We start from the raw sequence: 21,226 nt of genomic DNA, 5'->3' as shown, positions 1-21,226 counted from the left end.
CTGGAAGACATTCAGCAGAAGGGAAAAAATTTAGAATGATACATTCTGATCACAACTAAGATGGATATCATGCAGCAAAACTACACGAGGGTCATAATAAAGAAAGAGACAGTGAAAAGTAATGGTCAGAGCATCAAAGAGCCAGTGGACTTCATAGGTTTTCAGTTTAGTTCAGGACACCTCAGTGCCAGCAAGGTGGAATGCAGAATATAGAGCTTAAAAGTCATTCCATAATCTTCTCTTTTGTCTTCATATGAAATATTTTGATAAATCTACATGACTTTCCTGAGCTTTGGAATTGAATTTTGAGCTTTGGAATTGAATTTTGGGGATAGCGGGGTAGGGAAGGAAAATGGTTGAATATAAGTTTATTATGAATAGCAGAGAATCCCTATTTCTCAGTCACTGTTTGGTCACATACATCACCACCTTTAATCCTCATAGCAACAGACTTTCACAGTGGATATTACCTAGAGTTTTTGGATAAGGAAACTGAGGCTCAGCGAGGATAAGGTGGTACCAATGAGGGAGTGGTCAAAACGTGATTTGAAGGCAGGTCTCTCTGACTCCAGTGTTTACTATGCAGTATTTCACTGAAGGATACTAAGTGGGAAAATGTAAAGCAAAATAAGAATTGCCAACAGTGTATGTGGTAGTTGTCTGCATTGTTGAATCTCTTGTGTTTACTGAAGCATCTAGATCAATGGGTTCCTATAAGAACTTGTAGTTACACACAAGAGACTCAAGGTATAGGTGGCAGCCTAATGGGGGTACGGAAATTGGATTAGAAATCTCAATTCACCTCCCCACAGCCTCTAATTTCTTGCCATTGGCATCTGTGATAGGTCCATGAGATGATCAACAGCTACTCCTGACTCAGATATGCATTTAGCCATAAGGACATTGTCTGGTCTGCTGTAAGATGGTAGCTATGTACTTAAGGGACCTAGAAGTACCAAAGATTCCTTTATAGCATTTAACATTTATGACATATAACATTTGTTTCATAATAAAAGGGGGGTAGTGGCGTGTCTGAATTTGACTAACATAACCTGTTTTTTCTAAAGCAATGTAAATAATAAAGGAGAGGGGTAGGATAACTTATTGAAATATTAATTTGTGTTTGGAACTTACTATGTTTTTTCTTCCCCAAGTTTGAAGCAGCTATTCTGTCAGTGCAATGAACTTATATTTGACTATATTCCCTTGGCTCACTGGAGACTTGTGATACAGGAGGCAAAGCAGAATTTTCCCAAAGAAATGCTCTTCCAAGTTTTTGTTCTTCACAAGTCTGAGCTCCTAAAGGATTGATGTCCAAGGAAGAACTTTAAGAGGAGAAGTAGGCAAGATAGGGCCCTACTATCAGGTGTAATTTGATTTAAAGAAAATAAAGTCATGTGCCATTTAAAAAACATGTGTTTGTAAAGTAAAATGCATATCTGCTATAGGTGTATTTAAATAAAAATTCTAAAATTTTAATTGTAAAATCTAAGCACCATTGAACAAATTCTGTGATTGGTTAACTCTTGCTCAGGGGCAATGCCCTTTCTTGGGCATATTATCACTAGTATTGTCAGTGATTTAGTGTCACCCAATGTTTTTATAAAAACTCATCCTATGGGAGAAATGCCTGACCATGTTTTCTTCTAATGTGCTCCATTTTGCTTTTATTTTTGGTAATATGATTTTTCTGAAGTCAAAGACATAATGAATTTAAGTCAGTGGTTCTCAAACTTGCCTGCATCACAGTCATCTGTGAGGGCTTTTGTTCTATTTTTATTTTACTTTTTATTTTTTAAATTATGGAAACATTTAATTTTTGCAATGCTACATGCATTTAAAAAAATCCAGTTACTGACAGAATTTCAAAATATAGATCCTATAAGGATATTTTGCCTCCAATTTGCATATAGAATGCTTGTCTATATTTCGTTGTGAATGTCTGAGTCATTTTGGGTTGCTAGAACAAACTACTATAGACTGGATGCCTCAACCAACATTTTTTTTTCTCACAGTTCTGCAGGTTGGAAGTTTGAGATCAGGGTGCCAGCATGGTCATATTCTTAGCAAGTGACCTCTTCCCGGTTTACAGAGAGCTGTCTTTTTGCTGTGTCCTCATAAGGCAGAAAAACAGTCAGCTAGCTTTCTGGCCTCTTTTTTTTTTTTTTTAATATTAATATCCCAGTTCTATCCCTGGACACACAGATTCGGTAAATCCGGGGTAGGACTCAGGACTCTGTGTTTACAAAGGTTTCGCAGGTGACTGATTTGTTGTGAGAGTTTGGAACTAGTTTTAGACAGCAGACCTTTTCTTTCTGAGAGAGTTATGAAGTAGTCACATTTTGAATTGCATCGTCTCTTTCAGTACTATACAATAGTATCTGTAGAGTGTAAGTATTAAGTTCTTTTTCCAAGGGACGGTAAGGAGTTATACTCTTCTTTATTTCACCAGTGAGATACATAAAATTTAATTTTTGTAAGCAGAATTTAACCAAATATTTCTCTCTCAGCTACAGAACACAGTGGTTCTTGGGAAGATCCTACTTTGATTTAACTGGGGAGACCACCTTCTCCCTACAAGCTCCTCCTCACTTGTAACTCCTCCTATCTCCCTTTAGTCCTCATGATTTTAAACTCAGCATAACGTCATCAGAGCTACACTCAGCATTACATGGATTTGCATACATACTGTATGTGAAACTTCATCCAACCATCTATGGTCCAATTTAATGTTATACAGCAGGGGTCCCCAACCCCCGGGGTAGGAACCGGGCCGCACGGCAGGAGGTGAGCGGCCGGCGAGCGAGCAAAGCTTCATCTGTATTTACAGCCGCTCCCCATCGCTCGCACTACTGCCTGAGCCCCGCCTCCTGTCAGATCAGCGGTGGCATGAGATTCTCATAGGAACGCGAACCCTACTGTGAACTGCACGTGTGAGGGATCTAGGCTGAGCGCTACTTATGAGAATCTAATACCTGATGACCTGAGGTGGAGCTGAGGCAGTGATGCTAGTGCTGGGGAGTGGCTGCAAATACAGATTATCATTAGCGGAGAGGTTTGACTACATAGAGACCATAATAAATTAACTGCTTGCAGACTCATATCAAAACCCTATCAGTGAGTGGCAAGTGACAATGAAGCTGCATCTTACGGAGTAGACTGGACATAAGCAACACACTTCGGGTGTCACTGTCTCCCATCACCCCCAGATGGGACCATCTAGTTTCAGGAAAACAAGCTCAGGGCTCCCACTGATTCTGCATTATGGTGAGTTGTATAATTATTTCATTATATATTACAATGTAATAATAATAAAGTGCACAATAAATGTAATGCACTCAAATCATCCTGAAACCATCCCCCCACCCCATGTGTGTGGAAAAATGGTCTTCCATGAAACTGGTCCCTGGTGCCAAAAAAGCTGGGGACTGGTGTTGTACAGTAAAGCCGTGGAATTAACACTACCCTTGGGAAGTGGGAAGTCTCATCATAGGTGTTGCTCTGCATATACTTGATTTCTGTGCTCAAATCATGAAGCTATGCAAAAGCAATCACTCCATTTACTTAAAAAGTTTTAGGATGCCTGCATAGTAAATCTGAGTATTTGGAAAAGTATATATTTGTGTTTACTTAACATTCTAGAATTTTTAATTTTAGAGTTTTCAAAGTAAAAATCAGGGACTTCCCTGGCGGTCCAGTGGTTAAGACTCTGCGCTTCCACTGCAGGGGGCACGGGTTCAATCCCTGGTTGGGGAACTAAGATCCCGCAAGCCGTGTGGCATGGCCAAAAAAAAAAAAAATCAGTTTCTTTAACACAGACTTTTCTTTTTATATAACTTTAATAGTTAGGCTTGGTTTTGAATAAAGTCTTCTTAATTAGGATCTCTATATATATGTATATATTTTAAAAGAAATTGAAATATAAAGGAAACATCACTAAATCAACATAAAGTCTCAAAATCTGCCCTTTTAAGGCAAGTGTAAATATAGTATAAGTCTAAGTATTATTAGGCTAGCTGGAAGCATATTTCCCTTTTGTTCACTTCCTAATCTCATTGCCCCATCTCCAACCAGCACTGCTATCAATAACTGCAACCGGTCCTATAATCACCATGGTGTCCTGGACTAGAAGTCAAGACTAATAATAATAATAATAGTAATAACGGTTAACCTGAATGCAGCTTATTTTGTGCCAAGCTCTGTTCCAATTGTTTTACATAGATTACTTCATTGAATCCTAATAATAACCCATGGTATAGGCATAGGTGGGGAAACAAGCACAGAGAAGTTACATAACTCATCCAATGTCAAACAGCTAGTAAGTGGTGAACCCAAAGTTATTATGAATCCAAAATCTGAGCTCTTAACCAAGATGCCACCCTGCTTCTGGACTCTGGGTTTTGGATTTGCCACTTACTCTCTATTGTTACAGGGGAAATTTGGCATCTCTATCATCTCAGATTCTCAATCTGTTAAACAAGTATAGTAACATCTCTCTGCTCATTTTGTATGGTGTTATAGGAACTAAATGAGAAACAGGAAAGTATCTGGGCAGTACTGGACAGCTATCAGGGTTTACCAGTTCTGCTCTACATGCAGAGCAAGGCCTCACATAATTGGCTTTGAAATCTCTGGCTATCACATTTATTTCAGCTCTTTCATTCTGCCTTCTTCCCCTGTCTGAACCTGGTAAATGAGACTTTAGAAAAAGACTGGGGGAAAAAAACATAAAACAAAATATCGAGCAATACTGGCTCAGCGGACAGAGTTTCCATGTAGGACACAGTCTGCATAATAAAGGACTCACACGGTTTTACTTCAAGCTCAATCTAATTTAATACGAGACCTAGGATGAGGGTTGATATTTAGATGTTTATACTCAGAGACACATATACTCACGGGGACAGCTAAGTTCTTTCAGGGAGGACTTCAAATGTTCATTAAAGCAACCACAGGGGGTCTGGTGTTACAGCCGGAATGAACGGCATTAAGGACTCACTGACCCCCCACCTGGTAGTGCACCATGCAGAAGGCCTCCCTTCTTTCTGAGCAAAACAGATTGCCTCCCCTGAACAGGTTGTAAGTGTTGCTGGGAGGAAGCAATGACATAAAACTTTACTTTTACCTTTATGGACAAAAGAAAAACCAGAGAGAGACTAATTTGAAGCACAGAGAAGATTCTAGAAATCTTAAAACTAATACTGCTACCCATGCAGTACAGCAAAAAGAGCCAGACGTTGGAGTCAGTTTGAATCTTGATCCTGTTCTACACCAACTGCGTGACCCTTGCTAGAGGGGTCAAGGATATGGATTCTGCAGCCAGACTGAACTGTATTCAGATCTCAACTTTGCTATCTACTATATGTAGAAAAACAACTTAGTGGAAATGTATCATATAATAATAATGATTATCCCTCTGTGGTGTGAGTTTTTCTTTATATTTTTGTTACTTTGTAACTTTTCTACAAATACATATTACTTTTATAATTAGGGAAAATATTAACACTTTTTGGAGAGAAACAGTTGAAGAGGGGTATAAAGCAATAAAAGGGGCAAGAAATAGATTAAAGATTGAAAAGGATGTCTGGAGAAAATGTATGAAGGCAGTATTTTTAAGATGTGTTTACTCAGATATAGCTTGCTTCATTATCTAGATTAAAGAAATTACCTAGAAGAAAAAGTGAATGATGCAACCCAAAACTTATGAAATTTATGTCTATATTATATAAGAATATAAGTCTTTGAAATGCAATAATTGTGTGCCACGATTTTCTTACATTTTCTTAAAGCAAACATTACCATTAACATGGTAGCCTTTCCCACAGTAGCAAACGCCACAGTAGGTGGAAGGAGTCCCTCAGGGATGGCAGTGCTGTGCTGGATAATTTTCAAAGCACACACCACATGTGGACAATTAAGAACCAGCTGCCTTCTGTCTACTATTACTTTATTGACACCTGGATGTGAAAACAAACTCCTAGAGGAAGAGGCTTTGTCTACTTGTTTTGAATCATAATATACACCCTGTTTCAATGTCACAAGATAAGGGCCAGAAATAAGTTACACATTGTGTTGTGGTAGTAGTTAACTTGCAATTTAAGGGGCCTGGAGTCAATTAATAGTCGATTGCTTCTACACGTGGTGCCTCCAAAATTTTCCATTGCCCACCATCAACCCCTTTTTTGTCTCAACCAGCCCTGGAGGCCAAGGATAAATTCATTCTATTAAAATGTAATACAGCATTGATTAAACAACTATCTATTTGAATTTTACATCTATAATAACAATAGTCATAGATGTGCAATAACCATCTTCCATAAAATTATAAGGCCTAGTGTTGTATGTTTATGTCTGGTTAATTTATTAGGTACATACAAAATGATAAACACCTATAAAAGGCTGTCTTAAAATTCCCATGACTGCTTCATTTTTCCTATCATTAAATTAATTTCCCTGACAACAAACAGCAGCTTAACATGTTTTCCAATACATATTTGGATATCTTCCTTTGATTAAGATTCATCCCCATTAGCATACCCACTCTCTCTGTTTCTAGCAGGATAGCTCTATCAATCATGCCTCACAGTTTATGTAAGTAAACCTAAATGGTTATGTGGAGCCACCATCAATAAAGACAAAACTCCCCTGGAGGCTTCCACTAAGTGGGTTATCCTCCATCTGTCTCACCCCTTTTGTCCCAGTCACCCCTTCTCATTACTATCCTTTGCTTCAAGACAGATATTATAATGCCAGGCGGGATCCCCACTGCAGAAATCAGGCATGCAGCACAGAGCAAAACAGATAACTGAGAGACACTGTTGATGAATCTCTGACTTGGTTAAGTTCAATAATGCCCTTTACAAACGCTGTGAGGAGTCTGATGCCATACTTTGCAGAATTTCTTTGAGGGAAAAGCTACATGGTGTTGGTTGTTGAGTGCTACTATGAATAATATATGGCAAAATCAAGAAATTATCCAGAGGATAATTGTATCTGGCCACAGAAGCCAGACTGATAGACTAGTTTTTATCATATTTGGTTCCACTGAATCCTATATTATATTTTCAATGAAGAGGGTAATAGATACTCATTGTGTTAATAAAAATAAAGATCCTTAATAAAGCATTAAGACTATAAGACTTCCTGTAATACAATATTCTGAGGTGTGCTGGGAGATAAATTAGTTGAAAAAAACTTATATGTAGATTTTGTTTGAGGGTCTGCATACCCTTGTTGGCTACAGTTCCATTCCACCAAAAAATGATTTTATTTGTGGAGTAGTTCATCTTAAACCCTTGTTTTAAATGGTATTAACAAGAGGTAACATTTATCAAGTGCTTACTTTTTTTCTAAGAACTTTACATGTGTTAACTCAGTTTCTTGTCACAATAAGCCTATGAGGTGGGAAGTATCATTCTGCTCCTTTTAAACATGAGAAAACGGAGGCAAAGCACAGTTACATAACTTGCCCAAGGTCACACAGCCAGGAAGCGGTTGAGGCAGGACCCTGAGCAGGGTGGCTCCAGGGCACACCCACCTGAGCACTGTGCTGTCCAGATCCCGATTCTAAAGCAGGCACAGTTGTCTGCCTAGGGCACACCCAGTTCTTTTTTCCTATACTTGGTTAATGGCAGGTAGGAAAAGATTTCTTCCCTATTTCAAAAGAAGGACCTTCCAGTTCATCCAGAAATGGTTTTAAGTCATTAAATATAAGTTAAAAAGAAGAGAGCCTAGAACAGGACCAGACTTCACTGATGGAAAGTGCTGACTCATCCTTTGAGAGCCTGTCCCTAACGGAGACCACAAAACTTGAGATATAATTAAGAGGTGGTTTCTATAGCACAGATTTAATAACTGACATGTTTGTGTAATTTAGCTCAGTGCTTCTCAGAGTTGGGTATTCACTCGCAACTTGGGGCTTATGGTATTTGCCAGGGACTTAGTATCCCCAGAAAACCCGTCTGGTATGTTAACTTTACATTAAGACTTCGAATAAAAGCAATTAAATTTCTAATCAAAATATTTCCACATTAAAGCAAACAAGGATATCTCCCAAAATTTTATGACAAAACATAAGACTTTGTATGTTTCATGCTTGCACAGAAAGCTTCATGTTCTACCCCAGATCCTGAGGAGAACAAATTCCTTTTTCAAAGCCTAAGGGCATGTGGGTAGCAATATTTGAGAAACAGTGATTTAGCTTCTAACCAGTTCTGATCCACAAAGTTAAACACCAAGGAAAACAACAACAACAGTGGCAAACACTTATGGTGTTTCTGAAAGCTTACTCGACAGCGGCTAAAAAGCGTAGAAATGGCCAGTAGATCAGCCTGACTGAAGCAGGCCTGTCCCTCCTGTGCAAGACGGCTGTTGAATCTAGCTCTAAAATCTAGCTCAGATTCCTGTGCCCCTCTTCTCCTCCACTGCCACTTGTTCCCCCAGCCCCAGCTGTCATGATCTCTTCCTTTGTTTCTTCAAATGGTCCCTGACCTGCTCCATATACCAGTCAGGAGGGTTTTTTTTTTTTTTTAATAAAACATAAATCAGATAATTTCATTCTCCTGGTTGCTTCTCTTTAATAGATCCTCAAAGCACTTAAAATTCAACCTACACTTCTTCATCATTACCTACAAAGTCCCACATCATCTGGCTGCTGACTCTTCCAACCTGATTTGTTGCCATGCTCCCATTAGCTCATCTCTTCCAGCCAAGCTTGACTTCCTTATATTCCTGGAACCCACAAAACTTATTTCTGCCTCTGGGACTTTGGCTTTGCTATTTCCTCTTCCTGGAATGTTCTTTCTCTGATCTTTATATCACCACTTTTTTTCTTTTTATTCAGGTCTCAGCTCATATCCTATCTCCTCAGAGGGACATTCCCTGGTTGTCCTCCTTTACACTGTTCTCTTCCCCAAACTCTGTCTATGGCATATCATACAATTTTATTTTCCTTATAGCACTTTTTATCTATAACTCATTTATCTATATATCTCCTATTCAATACACTAGAATGTAAAGTCCCTAAGGGCCAGAGCCTTGTCTGGTTTGTCCACCATTGTAATTTTGTGGCTAATAACTGTGCTTGACACATGGTAGAAGCTTGAATATTCACTGAATGGGTAAATGAATGAATGAATGGGAGAAAGAGAAAAGAACTAGAATACATTTTAGATACTATGTCCAGTAAACTAATGTTCTATAATTTGGGGAGAGAAGAGGGGAGGCAGACTCTAGTCTGATGGGTTCATATCTATTTAGTAATAAGGGAGTCAAACTGAATATCAGAGTCACAGTTTAGAGTGGTCCTTGAAAGTTTCTGGAGACAAGAAATCTTTCTTGAGACTTTATTCGGCTTTTGCTTTTTGCTCAACCAAATTATGTGAGGGAACATTATATAGAGCCAGTTAGAAAGACATCTGGGTACAATAAGTTCAGGTCCAGGTGAACCTGGTTTCTAAAACTGGGAAATATATTGCTCACGGTGATAGTTAAGGCCCTGGGCTTTCATAACAGCATTTATCGCATTCATAATTTGGGAAATTAAGTCCCCACATCTTGAAAGAGAAATTGTACTTTGCATCCTCAATTTTTTTTGGTTTCATGTTAGTATCAATGATTTGTTTGTGTATTCTGAGAATACTTAACCAGATAGTGAGGGTGTCTGGTTTGCATCTCTTCTAGGTGACCAGGGAAGACTTGGCTCAGTAGAGAGGGGATCCACAGTTGCAGCTAATGTACAAAGTGGGCACTGCTCACAGGTGATCATTGACTGATTATAGCTTCTTACTCCATCATAAAACAATGAACATCAGCTTAGAGAAAGAGAAAGAGCACTGGACTGGGTGTTTGAAGACATGGGTTCTAAATCTGATTCTACTACTTACAAGTTGTGAGACCTAGGGATAGCCAACAAATCATGTTCGGCCTCGTGTTTCTTACCCATCAAATGGAGGAAGATTAGACTCTATAGTCATTTATGGCCCTTCCAAATTTGACAGTCTATAATTCTATGAGCCAAAAAACCATCTCAGCATCATTGTAACAGCTTTGTTTCCCCAAAATTGACGACCAGAGTATTTACATAATAATAATTTTGACTTATAAGGGCCTCAGTAGGGTTTCTACTAAGAGAATTTCATTCAAGGCTTTTTTGTTTAGGCTTCCTTTCTCTAAATTGAGGAAAAACAAAATTTCCCAGCTTACTCGGGTACACATTTCCTTAAATAGTAAAAGGGATTTAAAACAATTCCAGGTAAGCCGTTGTAGCATTCTTCTAATCAAAACTCTTTTTAAAATTCTTACTGTATTTCCCAACAAAAATGAATATAAATCAGGAAGATAGGAAAATATTATGAACATTTGGAACAAAAGACTGCCAATTTGATATAATTTTATAGGTTGTTGGAAGGTACCCATTTCACAGAAATGTTTCCCTGTCAGCCCCAGTCCCCTCATTAAAGATTCATTCCCTTGATTTACTATTTTAGGAAAATGTAAAGTAGGCCCCAAAGGTAAGCTACTATAGCACCTCAGGATAATAATAATTTTATATAGCTCTCTAAAGATGACAACTTTCACACATATTATCACATTAAAACCTCACAATTCCATGAGGAAATTTGAGGACCCAAATTTACAGATGAGAAAATCAAGACTCAGGAGATTGAATGACTTGTTCAGGGTTATCTGGGTGGTAAGCGGTAGTACCAGCCTCCTGATACAAGCCCAATCCCCTTTACCCAACATCTCTAAATAAAAAGAGACTGTATGAGATGGTGGGTTGGAGGGATGGGGGTGAGGACTTTGAAGATAGACCCGAATTCAAATTTTGATTCTTCTATTTGCTTGCTGTATGATATGAGAAAATTACTTAAACTCATTTTTGTTACCTGTAAAAATCAACACTAAGAATATTATATAAATAATATCGGAGCAATAATGTATATGAAAGCACTTAGCGTAATAGTGCATAGCAGTGATCTTTTTGTTTTTACTACTCTATGTATTTCCAATCTTATGACGAGGTTGCAGATGAGAGAAAGGATAGAAATAGACAACTTAAAGGTAGGTACCATTTTTCTTTATGAGCCTTGTATTCAAACTATAACAGGTGTGTTCATTTTATTCTATTTCACATTCTTCCTTGAGTACGCATGTGCTATCCCCTACCATGAGTCCCCTTCTTGATCTCTTGACTCCGTGATGAATGCCTACACATTTTTTCAAGCTCAAACACAAGAGTTATCTCCTCTTTAAAACTTTATTTGATGTCATAGGCTTTTCCTGTGGCATTCACGGAAAACTCAAAAAAATTATTTATAAATATTTACTAAGTGCCTCTCTGGTGCTGGGGAACTCTGCTAGGGCAACACAAGAGCACTTCACTGAACTGATCTAATTTTGTTTGTTTCTGTTAGTAGTTCCCACACTTTGGGATTTTACAGTACTTTTACATTTAAAAAATGAGGACTAATATAAAGTTGCCAACTTTTCATCTTCTAGGTTAGGATATAAGTAACTGCCATTGACTACCATAAAAGAAAGGCCATTTTGACACCAAAGTATAAAATCTCAGGACTAAAAATATACATATAGGCTTTATGGGAAACTTCATGGAGGGGGTCTGCATCATCAGGGAATAGGTACTGGGGGATCCACTGGTTCCACGTATATTTTTGTCCCAATTTGATAGTTCTTACAGATGTCGTTTCTTACTCCATTTTGCATCTCTACTGCAGTACCCACTGTCTAGTAGGACGTATTCAATGAATATTCATGAATAATGTGGTGAATATGCCTCAGAAAATATTTATCTCTGAGACCTGTGGTAATGACTTATAGCACAGAGCACCTGTGAGAGGATACAGTGGTGGTGAGGATGTGAGGGAGGTGTCTGTGTGTTTGTGTGTGTAAACTGATATAATTTATTTCACAAGTTTCCCAGGCACCAGACATTCAGAAGATTTTATGCAAAGTTATGAGATTGTCCTGTCAGAGAGCAAGGAAGGAAGCGGGCAAGAAGTAAGACACTGAGGCATATCACTGTAGGAGGAAATGAAATCTCTTCCCCAGACGCCATCTGAAATATTCCATGCGAATAGGTAGATTGAGAATTATAATGAGTATACCTACAGCAAACAGATAACATTCATTTAATATTCATTAAGTATCAGGCACTGTTATAAGTTCTTTGCAGGTATTATCTCATTTAATCATTACAACAACCTATTGAGAAAGATTTGATTACTCTCCCCTTTGTAGAGATGAAGAAACTGAGGCTTGCAGTGGTTAAAAGATTTGCCCAAGGGCTTCCCTGGTGGCGCACAGGTTTCTGGGTCCGGGAAGATCCCACATGCCGCTGAGAGGCTGGGCCCGTGAGCCATGGCCGATGAGCCTGCGCATCCGGAGACTGTGCTCCGCAGCGGGAGAGGCCACAACAGTGAGAGGCCTGCGTACCGCAAAAAAAAAAAAAAAAAGATTTGCCCAAGCTCACACAGTCAGCCAGTGGTAGAAGTATGTCTCAGACTGCATCTAATTGTCTTCAGAGCTCATCAAAACTCTTGGGTCTCTTTCTAGCCACATATTTTTTTTACGATGAGAACAGTTTTACATGACTTGGTTTTCATTTTAAAAATAAGGAGAAAATTAACATGTTTCTTCCTAGCCAGAATTTTAAAGCTGGCAGGGCACCCAGTTTTCCTACTTCAAAGCTGTGTGCCCACAAGCAAATTCCCTAACCTCCTTGAGCTTCAATTTCTGCATCTCTAAAATGGGGATGACGGCCCTTCTTTCTATGTTTTGGGGAGGATTAAAAGGATAGTGTAAGTAAAACAGCTAGCAAAGGGCCTGGATTATGAATGGGGTTTAATAAATTTTAATTCACTATGGGGCCTAGTAAGATAAAATGACATTTTCAAATTAAAATCCTATCAAATATTGGCGATAGGATGAGAGCAAATAGATTATTGCTCTGGTGAATAAAGGTGGCTATATTTATACAATCTTTAGAGAAACATGAGGATTATCTTTGCTGCATCCTTCATTTTAATTAAGAGCAGAGAGATTAGACATATCAGCGTAGGAAGAGGTTTATATTTGATTTAAACCACAGATGCACATTTGCAGCATCTAAACATTCCATTCCTTGGCTAAAGATGTAACAAGCCACTTCAGCAAACCTGAAATTGCAAAATAAATGGAAAATGCTTAATCATTTAAAAAGAAATAGGAAAGGAATGAAAAGACCAAAGCACACACGGGCACCAGCAAGGAAAGTTAAGCAGCAGGAAGTCTCCTCAATTTTTTTGAAGGCTGACAAATGACTTCAGTAGACAGGCAGGATATAAAACTAAAGGATCCATCTGTATCGCTTTTCCACACAAACATTTTCAGAAAAAAAGTGTACATATCCGTATGCAATCTCATCTTGGGTAAAAGTTTTTCTCAATGAGAAAAGCAAGTTGCAAAGCAATGTGTAAAATACAAACTTATTTTGTAAAAACAGTGTCAAACCCCACCTACATCTGAGTATGCTTTGTACACGTCTGTATGAACACAGAAAAGGTATGCACGGTTCAAGCCAGAATGCCACACTGGGAACCTTGCCGGGCTTGAGGGAGATTTTTGTTTCTTGAAAATCTTTGCATTACCTCACCAAATGCAGTGAGCATGCATTACTTTGGAACAAAAACATTTAAAGATAAAAAAGAAAAAATGTACCTTTCCTATTATTCATCCACCCATTCATTCATTCATTTGTTCATCATCCAAAAGTTACTTAATCCTGACCAGTGACCATGATGTAAACTAAGTTGGTCTTCTCTGAACTGTCAGACCTGACTTTTTCAGAGGCATGCCAGCTAAATTTAGTTTTTTTAAAAAAATTAATTAATTAATTTAATTTATTTATTTTTGGCTGCGTTGGGTCATTGTTGCTGCGTGCAGGCTTTCTCTAGTTGCGGCGAGCGGGGGCTACTCTTCGTTGGGGTGTGTGGGCTATTCATTGTGGTGGCTTCTCTTGTTGCGGAGCACGGGCTCTAGAGTACAGGCTCTGTAGTTGTGGCGCACAGGCTTAGCTGCTCGCGGCATGCGGGATTTTCCCCGACCAGGGCTCGAACCCGTGTCCCCAGCATTGACAGGCGGATTCTTAACCACTGCGCCACCAGGGGAGCCCTAAATGTAGTTTTATTTTGTGGGGTTAGCCATGTGGTTCTGTGCTGTGTCCTAAAATCCTGTGCTGTTCCCCTTTGAGACTGAGATACATTAAATTCAAACCATTTGGAGTTAATTTCACTCCTTTCCTTTCCACCTGTAGTTACTGCACTCGAGGGAGGACTGACTGAAGCCTCAGTTCCAGTGAATTGTGTGTAGCTGTTGGTGGCAAGAACATGGAATTTAGAGTAAAAAAAACCCCAGAGTTTTTCAGTTCTGACTCTTCTACGAACCAGATATGTGGTTACAAGGGGACTCGTACATACTGCTATGCTACTTCCTTCTTTCTGAACCTCAGCACCATCTTCTGTCTTTGAGTAATGATACCTATCTTACAGTATAGCTGTAAAGCTCAAATGTTGTTAGATATCGAAAGTCCTAACAGATTGCAAGGTGATGGTTGTGTGTCTATTACTACTTCTCCACAAAGAATTTGTGGTTTTTGCTTCCAACAGATGACAATGACACATGTTTATAAGTCTCGGCAGATTTCCACTTGAGGTGAGACTATCATAAGTTTGAATGGGGCTGAGAAGCAACAGCTGCCATGTTAGGCAAATGCAATTTCTTCCTTGTAATGATCGCAAACCCAATTAACCAAAAGCATATCTGACCTGGTATAATCGTCTTCAACAAGCATGTGCTTTGGAATTGGTGAGTACCTTCCTGGAGAGATGGGCGGCAGGGAGGTTTTGTATTCTAAAGTGCCATTGTTGCCAGAGAGAAGATGGTTTCCCATTGGTGGAGAATAAGCTAAGGGGTGAAAGAAAAGAAAAGAAATCTGTTATGTGGCTGATTCAATGTGCCATGCTACAGTTCTGTTAAAAATAGAAAGGCTTTGCTACCCGCTAAGAATTTTCTGATCCTTCAAGAGGAGGGAGTTGCTGTTTGTTTGCATTTAATATGTACAAGCACATGGTGACCTTTAGGATTGGAAAGATGTAATAACAGTTATATCTGTAAGCCCAGTTCGTATAATTAGGTGAAGAGAAAAACTGGAGGAGAGACCCAGCACTCATATTTTCAGAACAATGATTAATTTTCTATTGAAATAAAAATGTTAGCTTTTTAATTGCAGAGCTCGCATTCTTTTCATGTAATTAATATCAAACCATCAAAAGCAGAAGGCTCTTAGGAGCAAGTTCTTGTATAAGACTTTAATCCCTAAATATGCTCTACTCCCATGCCAGACAGGCTAACTCTGGCCTTTCTCTTCTGTTCCTGCACCCTAATTCATCCCCCTTTTGGGTGACTGAAAAGCCTCCTAACTGGGTCTCCTGCTGCTATTCTCTCCCAAAATCCATTTTATACATTGAGAAATCCAGGTCTGATCATGCTGTTCTCTTGCTTACACACTCTCCATTGCCACTACTGTATTGAATATAAATTCTCCCTTTCACCATGCTTACAAGATTGACTCATTTCAATATCCCCCCTTATGAATCTCCTATGGTCCTTAAATAAGGCCTGTTCTCCCCAACATCTGTACCTTTGCTCCACTCTACCAGCTACCTGCAACTTCTCTCTCCTATCTCATCTCTGATACCGAAATCTCATCCAATTTTTCAAGATAAAATTCAAACGCCACCCTCTGCATAAAGATTTTTCTGATCTTCCGAAGACAGGTGATATCCCTTTCCTTTGAGTGCCCAAAGGACATATATTTTTACCTGTCTCATAGCATGTACATCCCTCTCAGTTTGCCAAATATTGCTACTATTTATATATCTGCATTAGCCTTCCTTTCAATGAAGGCCATGATTTTATCTCCTTTGTATCACACATATTACCTTACAAGGTGTCTTGCATGTATTGAAAGTACTCAATACACATTTCTTGAATTGAATAGCAAGTTTTGTTTTCTCCTTTTTCTCTTTGACGTTGATCTTATATGCCCTTCAAGAAGAGGCTCACAGAGCCTCAAGACAGATTTTTCTAAATTTATCCAGTTTGAAAAACTCTGAAAGTTAACACTCTTTCATATCCTGAGGTAAGGCTGATCTCATCTTACTGCTTGCTTGACAAAAAGGCATATTTTGGGGCAAGTCATTTTAGAATAACCATTAAGAAAAGCAATAGCTAATGTAATGGGCAGATAACAAAATCATTCAACATTTAAATTTCAAGAGAAACGTCCAAATCTAAGAGAGGTCAAACAACTTGCTTAAGACCATAGTACTAATTAATGACAGGTCCTGAAGACATTCTGAGTTCCCAGCCTCACAACTGGTTTCTCAAAATTTCAGAATGAGCACATTTACTCATGCTGACAAAACTATCCCTTAAACTCACATCAAAGAAATGAATTGCTTCTAAATCTAGTCCCCAAGGACAGAATCTTCTTGTTGACCTATTAAGAAGAGGGGAAAGCACGGGGCTTATGCCGCAGTGGACTTTGTGAGGACGCAGTAGAGCATTTTATTGTTATTTGTTGCCCTAGAAGCACGCACCTCCACCCCATCTCCACTGCCATAGTGATCAACAATTTTCTCTGGCTTCCCTGCCAATATATCAAATTCTGGTAAAGGTAACTATAATGATAGTTATTAAGGATTATGATTTCACCAACTGACGGCAAGATCCTTTCCCCCAGGAAGAAGCACAGTGCTATCTCTGGTTTATTTTGCCTGTCCCTCTTTTCCACTCTGCGGCTATATAGATTTGAACTAGGAAGAGAAACTAATAGGACATGAGAGCTATCATCCTTCAGGGGCTTGAGAAACAGACTTTAAAAATGCATTGCCCCTTGGAATACTACTCAGCCATGTAAAAGAATGAAATAATGCCATTTGCAGCAACACGGATGGACCTAGAGATCATCATACTAAGTAAGTCAGAAAGAGAAAGACAAATACCATATGATATCACTTATATGTGGAATCTAAAATACGACACAAATGAACCTATCTATGAAACAGAAACAGACTCACAGACATAGCAAACAGACGTGTGATTGCCAAGGGAGGAGGGGTTGGGGGAGGGATGGGTTGGGAGTTTGGGATTAGCAGATGCAAACTATTATATATAGAATGCACAAGCAATGAGGTCCTACTGTATAGCACAGAGAACTATATTCAACATCCTGTGATAAACCATGTAAAAAAGAATACGAAAATAATGTGTATATATATATATATGTATAACTGAATCACTTTGCTGTACAGCAGCAATTAACACAACATTGTAAATCAACTATACCTCAATAAAATAAATTGAAAAAATGTGTTGCCCCTATGCTATTGTAAGCACACTGTCCATAACATACATCATCAAGTCTTTCCATAAGGGTGAATCTGACAACTCATCAGGTAAGGCCTCCAAGGCAACTGGGGAGTCAAGTGCAGGATCCCCGTGAAGTACTTCCACAGGCTAAAAAGAGTGAAGGTGCAAGTAGAGGACTTTGCCAAGCTTTGCAGAATCCCGATTTTGCAAACCTGGCATGCTGTTCAAAGACGACACTGAGCGTGGTACTTACGGTGAGTAATATCAGGTGGGCCGTAAGGATCAGTCATATAAATGGTGGTGGCTTTGCCAACTTTTAGATAAACTACATCTGATGTGTTCTTCAATATTGCTACCGCCTCTTCATGTGTTACTTCTTCTAAACTGTAATTGTTTACCTGAAAGGGGAAAACATTCATAATTAGAGCCAAATCTATGCAGGTGAAGAGAACTATTCAGGCAAGAAGATGTACAAAATTATGACTTATGTAAAGATTAAACTGCAATCATTACAGTCCAGTATCTATATCACACTTTGACAGAACAGATAGATTAAAGGCATTAGCCAAAGCAGATAAGGTACAGTTGTTGATGCTAAAAAACAAGGTTGCTTCTGCCTTTTTCTAAGAGGAAACGATATTTTATAATAGAAATCAGAATACTCTTTGTGGAAAAAGGAAGAAAGGGGTCAAATGTCCTTCTTATGCTATAGTGATTGTGATTACAGAAGTAATACACATCCATTGAAGAAAACAAACAAAAACAACAGAAGAAAATAAAGATTATCCCTAATCTCCCTATATGGATATATTTCTTTAAACAACTGTGACCATATTACACACACTGTTTTAGAACCTGCTTTTTAACTTCAAGTGAACATTTGCCTCTAACATGAATGTACTTCAACAACATGAGTTTTGTTTCCTACAAAGCACTGTGCTGCATGGCTATAACATAATGATTTAACTAATCTCTTACTAAAGCATGTTTTTGTTGGTTCTAATTTTATTCTATTATAAATGATGTTGCAATAAACTTTTTTCTATATTTGTACACCACTTTGATGACTTCTTCAGGATAACTCATACAAACGAACACTGGACAAAGTAAATGAATATTATAAGGGCTCTGATACCTATGTCCAAAATGCCCTTTGGAAACATGAACCAGTTTACTCTTAGACCACAATTATATGAGAGCCCCCATTTTCCCACAGCTTCACCAAACTTGGCTTTTCTCACTTCAAAAACTGTTCGCATCAAAATGTCATTCAACATGAGTCTGTTTTCTAAGGAAACAGTGCTAATGTTGGAACATAGAACTTTTCAGGTAAACAAGTTCAAGAGTACCTTATTGCTATCGGCTTTAACAGCAACTCCTCTTTTGTCATTGGACAGAAAAGCCTGTGATACCTGAGCAATTACTACTTCATGGCAGTGGCTTACAGTGGGTCTTTGCAACACTTCTCTTAAATGGTTTTCAAATATTTAGGAAATATTTTGCATACCTAGGTTATCCTTATTTGGCTCCTATTTTTTTATGAAGCAATTCTTTAGTTGGTTCCTGCTGAAATGATGTGGAATTCAAATAAATGTAATATAAATGTAAATAAATAAAATAGATTGGATTCCTACATATTCTCTGTACTATCTAATCAGCACTTTAGTCATTTAATACCTCGTAGCATTGCTTTTTATTTTTGCTTCACGTTGCTATATAAATTCCATGTGTCAGTTAATCCTTTGGTGGTGTAGCCCAGGTTAGGGACCCTGGAACAGGAGGGAACTGAACCTGACTGCTGACCATGAGCTCTCCAGTAAGCTGTAAGCCTCTCTACCGGTTCCTACAGTTCTCTTCTAGACAAGTGACATTCTTGTAAATCTTCTGTATTTCCAGTGTCTAGCACTTGTTTATTCATTGATCAAATATTTATTGCATACCTATTATGTGTCAGTCACTGTTCTACATGTTAGAGATATAGTGATAAAAAATAAGAATGATAACCATAATCATAGCAGACACATACAGCCTTATTACATGTCAGGCACTACTCTAAATTATTTTACGTATATTAACACGATAAAGCCCCGCAATGACCTATGTGCTGGCTATTATAATCACTTTCATTTTACAGATGAGAAAAGCATGCCTCCAAGAGGTTAAGAAACTTGCCCAAAGTCATTGATCAAATTGTAGTAGAGGCAGAATTCAAAGCCAAGCAGTTTGGCTCCAGGGACCATGCTCTTAACCACTCATCTACACTGCTTCCTCCAGATGGACACAGCCCCTGCTCCCATGAGACTCACATTCTAATAGAACATAGCTGTTTATGGAATGAATGGATAGAAAAATAGACCCATATAGAGTGGGAATGTAGAGGGAGTACAGGCATGGGGAACACAGTTGATGATGGCAGCCTTTAGTTATAGACAGAGAAATAACAAAAATGACAGTAATAATAATAAGAGCTAACATTTATTTAACATCTATATGTCATATATCTTGGAAGTACTATGTATATATTTTGACATAAGTCATATAATTGGTCCTGGTTATAGCTCCATGAGGTAGACATGAATAATTAGGCCCATTTTACCGGTGAGAAAAACTGACATTTGAAGCAGTTAATTTGCAACAAATAGGTCACACAGACCCCAAGTGGCAAAGCCATCAGTTGGATCACCGTCCTCCTGAAAAGACGAAAATGAGACGGCCCTTGAGTGTTGGTTCATTGAAACCTAGGGCTTACATCACCTATTCTTTCTTCCTTTAGGAGAAGAGTCTCTTTCCAAGTTTACATATAGAAGTAATGTGAATTCCTAAGTGTTATAAAAGCCTGAGTAATCATTACCCTTCTCGCTTAATCCAGTGGTGGCATCAGCCAAATACACTGACAAAGTCAAAAAATAAATAAGTAAAATGGAAAGTAGTTTGATATATATATGTTTCTTCAAAACCTTCTTGTATATTTGATTAATCACTTTTTTTTTTTTTTTTTTGCCGTATGCAGGCCTCTCACTGTTGCAGCCCCTCCCGTTGCGGAGCACAGGCTCCGGACGCGCAGGCTCAGCGGCCATGGCTCACGGGCCCAGCCGCTCCGCGGCATGTGGGATCTTCCCGGACCGGGACACGAACCCGTGTCCCCTGCATCGGCAGGCGGGCTCTCAACCACTGCGCCACCAGGGAAGCCTGATTAATCACTTTTTTAAGGGCGGTACCACTTGTACCTAGATAATGAATAATTACAAATAATGCTCATTTCCAGTGGTTTAAAATGTGTATGGAAGTGGGTGTTTTCTCTTAAACAATGGTTGCCTAAGGTGGCTCTGAATATTGTGACCATGCACCCCAGAAACATCTATATTGAAAAAAGAGAAGAGAGGAGGTATTTGTTGGCATAAACAGTGAGGATCACAAGCCAACATATAAAGACCCTAAAGGCTAGAAAACAACTACATTAGACTACACGTGGCACAAAAGCTCTGTTTCTGACAGGGCTCATTGTCTCTCTCTCCAGGGTACAGAAAGCACACAGCTCATTAGATTATCAGTGAAAAAGAGATGTGGCCAGTGTATATTCAACTGCACTTTTTCCATTTTTAAGTTGGGCCTTGAAACAGTCTAGAAGATGTTAACTTTTTTTTTTTTTTTTTTTTTTTTTGGGGCGGGGGCCTCTCACTGTTGTGGCCTCTCCCGTTGCAGAGCACAGGCTCCGGACGCGCAGGCTCAGCGGCCATGGCTCACGGGCCCAGCCGCTGCGCGGCATGTGGGATCTTCCCGGACCGGGGCGCGA

The 21,226-nt window shown here is 38.8% G+C and overlaps 1 protein-coding gene across 3 annotated transcripts in view; it reads right to left on the bottom strand.

Annotated features, from left to right (window-relative positions):
* DLG2 (discs large MAGUK scaffold protein 2) overlaps window positions 1-21,226 on the bottom strand; it is a 2,046,181-nt gene that overhangs the window by 504,491 nt on the left and 1,520,464 nt on the right. For all 3 annotated transcript variants that reach the window (XM_029208176.1, XM_029208177.1, XM_029208181.1), the window contains 2 exons: window positions 17,687-17,831; window positions 14,826-14,964 (listed from right to left, as the gene is read on the bottom strand). In XM_029208176.1, the coding sequence (XP_029064009.1) occupies window positions 14,826-14,964; window positions 17,687-17,831 (284 nt within the window). The remainder of the gene's footprint in view (window positions 1-14,825; window positions 14,965-17,686; window positions 17,832-21,226) is intronic.

The sequence above is a fragment of the Monodon monoceros genome, unplaced genomic scaffold, assembly GCF_005190385.1.
Source record: "Monodon monoceros isolate NGI ecotype Baffin Bay Population unplaced genomic scaffold, NGI_Narwhal_1 Super_Scaffold_7, whole genome shotgun sequence".
Taxonomy (NCBI): Eukaryota; Metazoa; Chordata; class Mammalia; order Artiodactyla; family Monodontidae; genus Monodon; species Monodon monoceros.
This window is presented reverse-complemented; position numbering and strand designations above follow the sequence as displayed.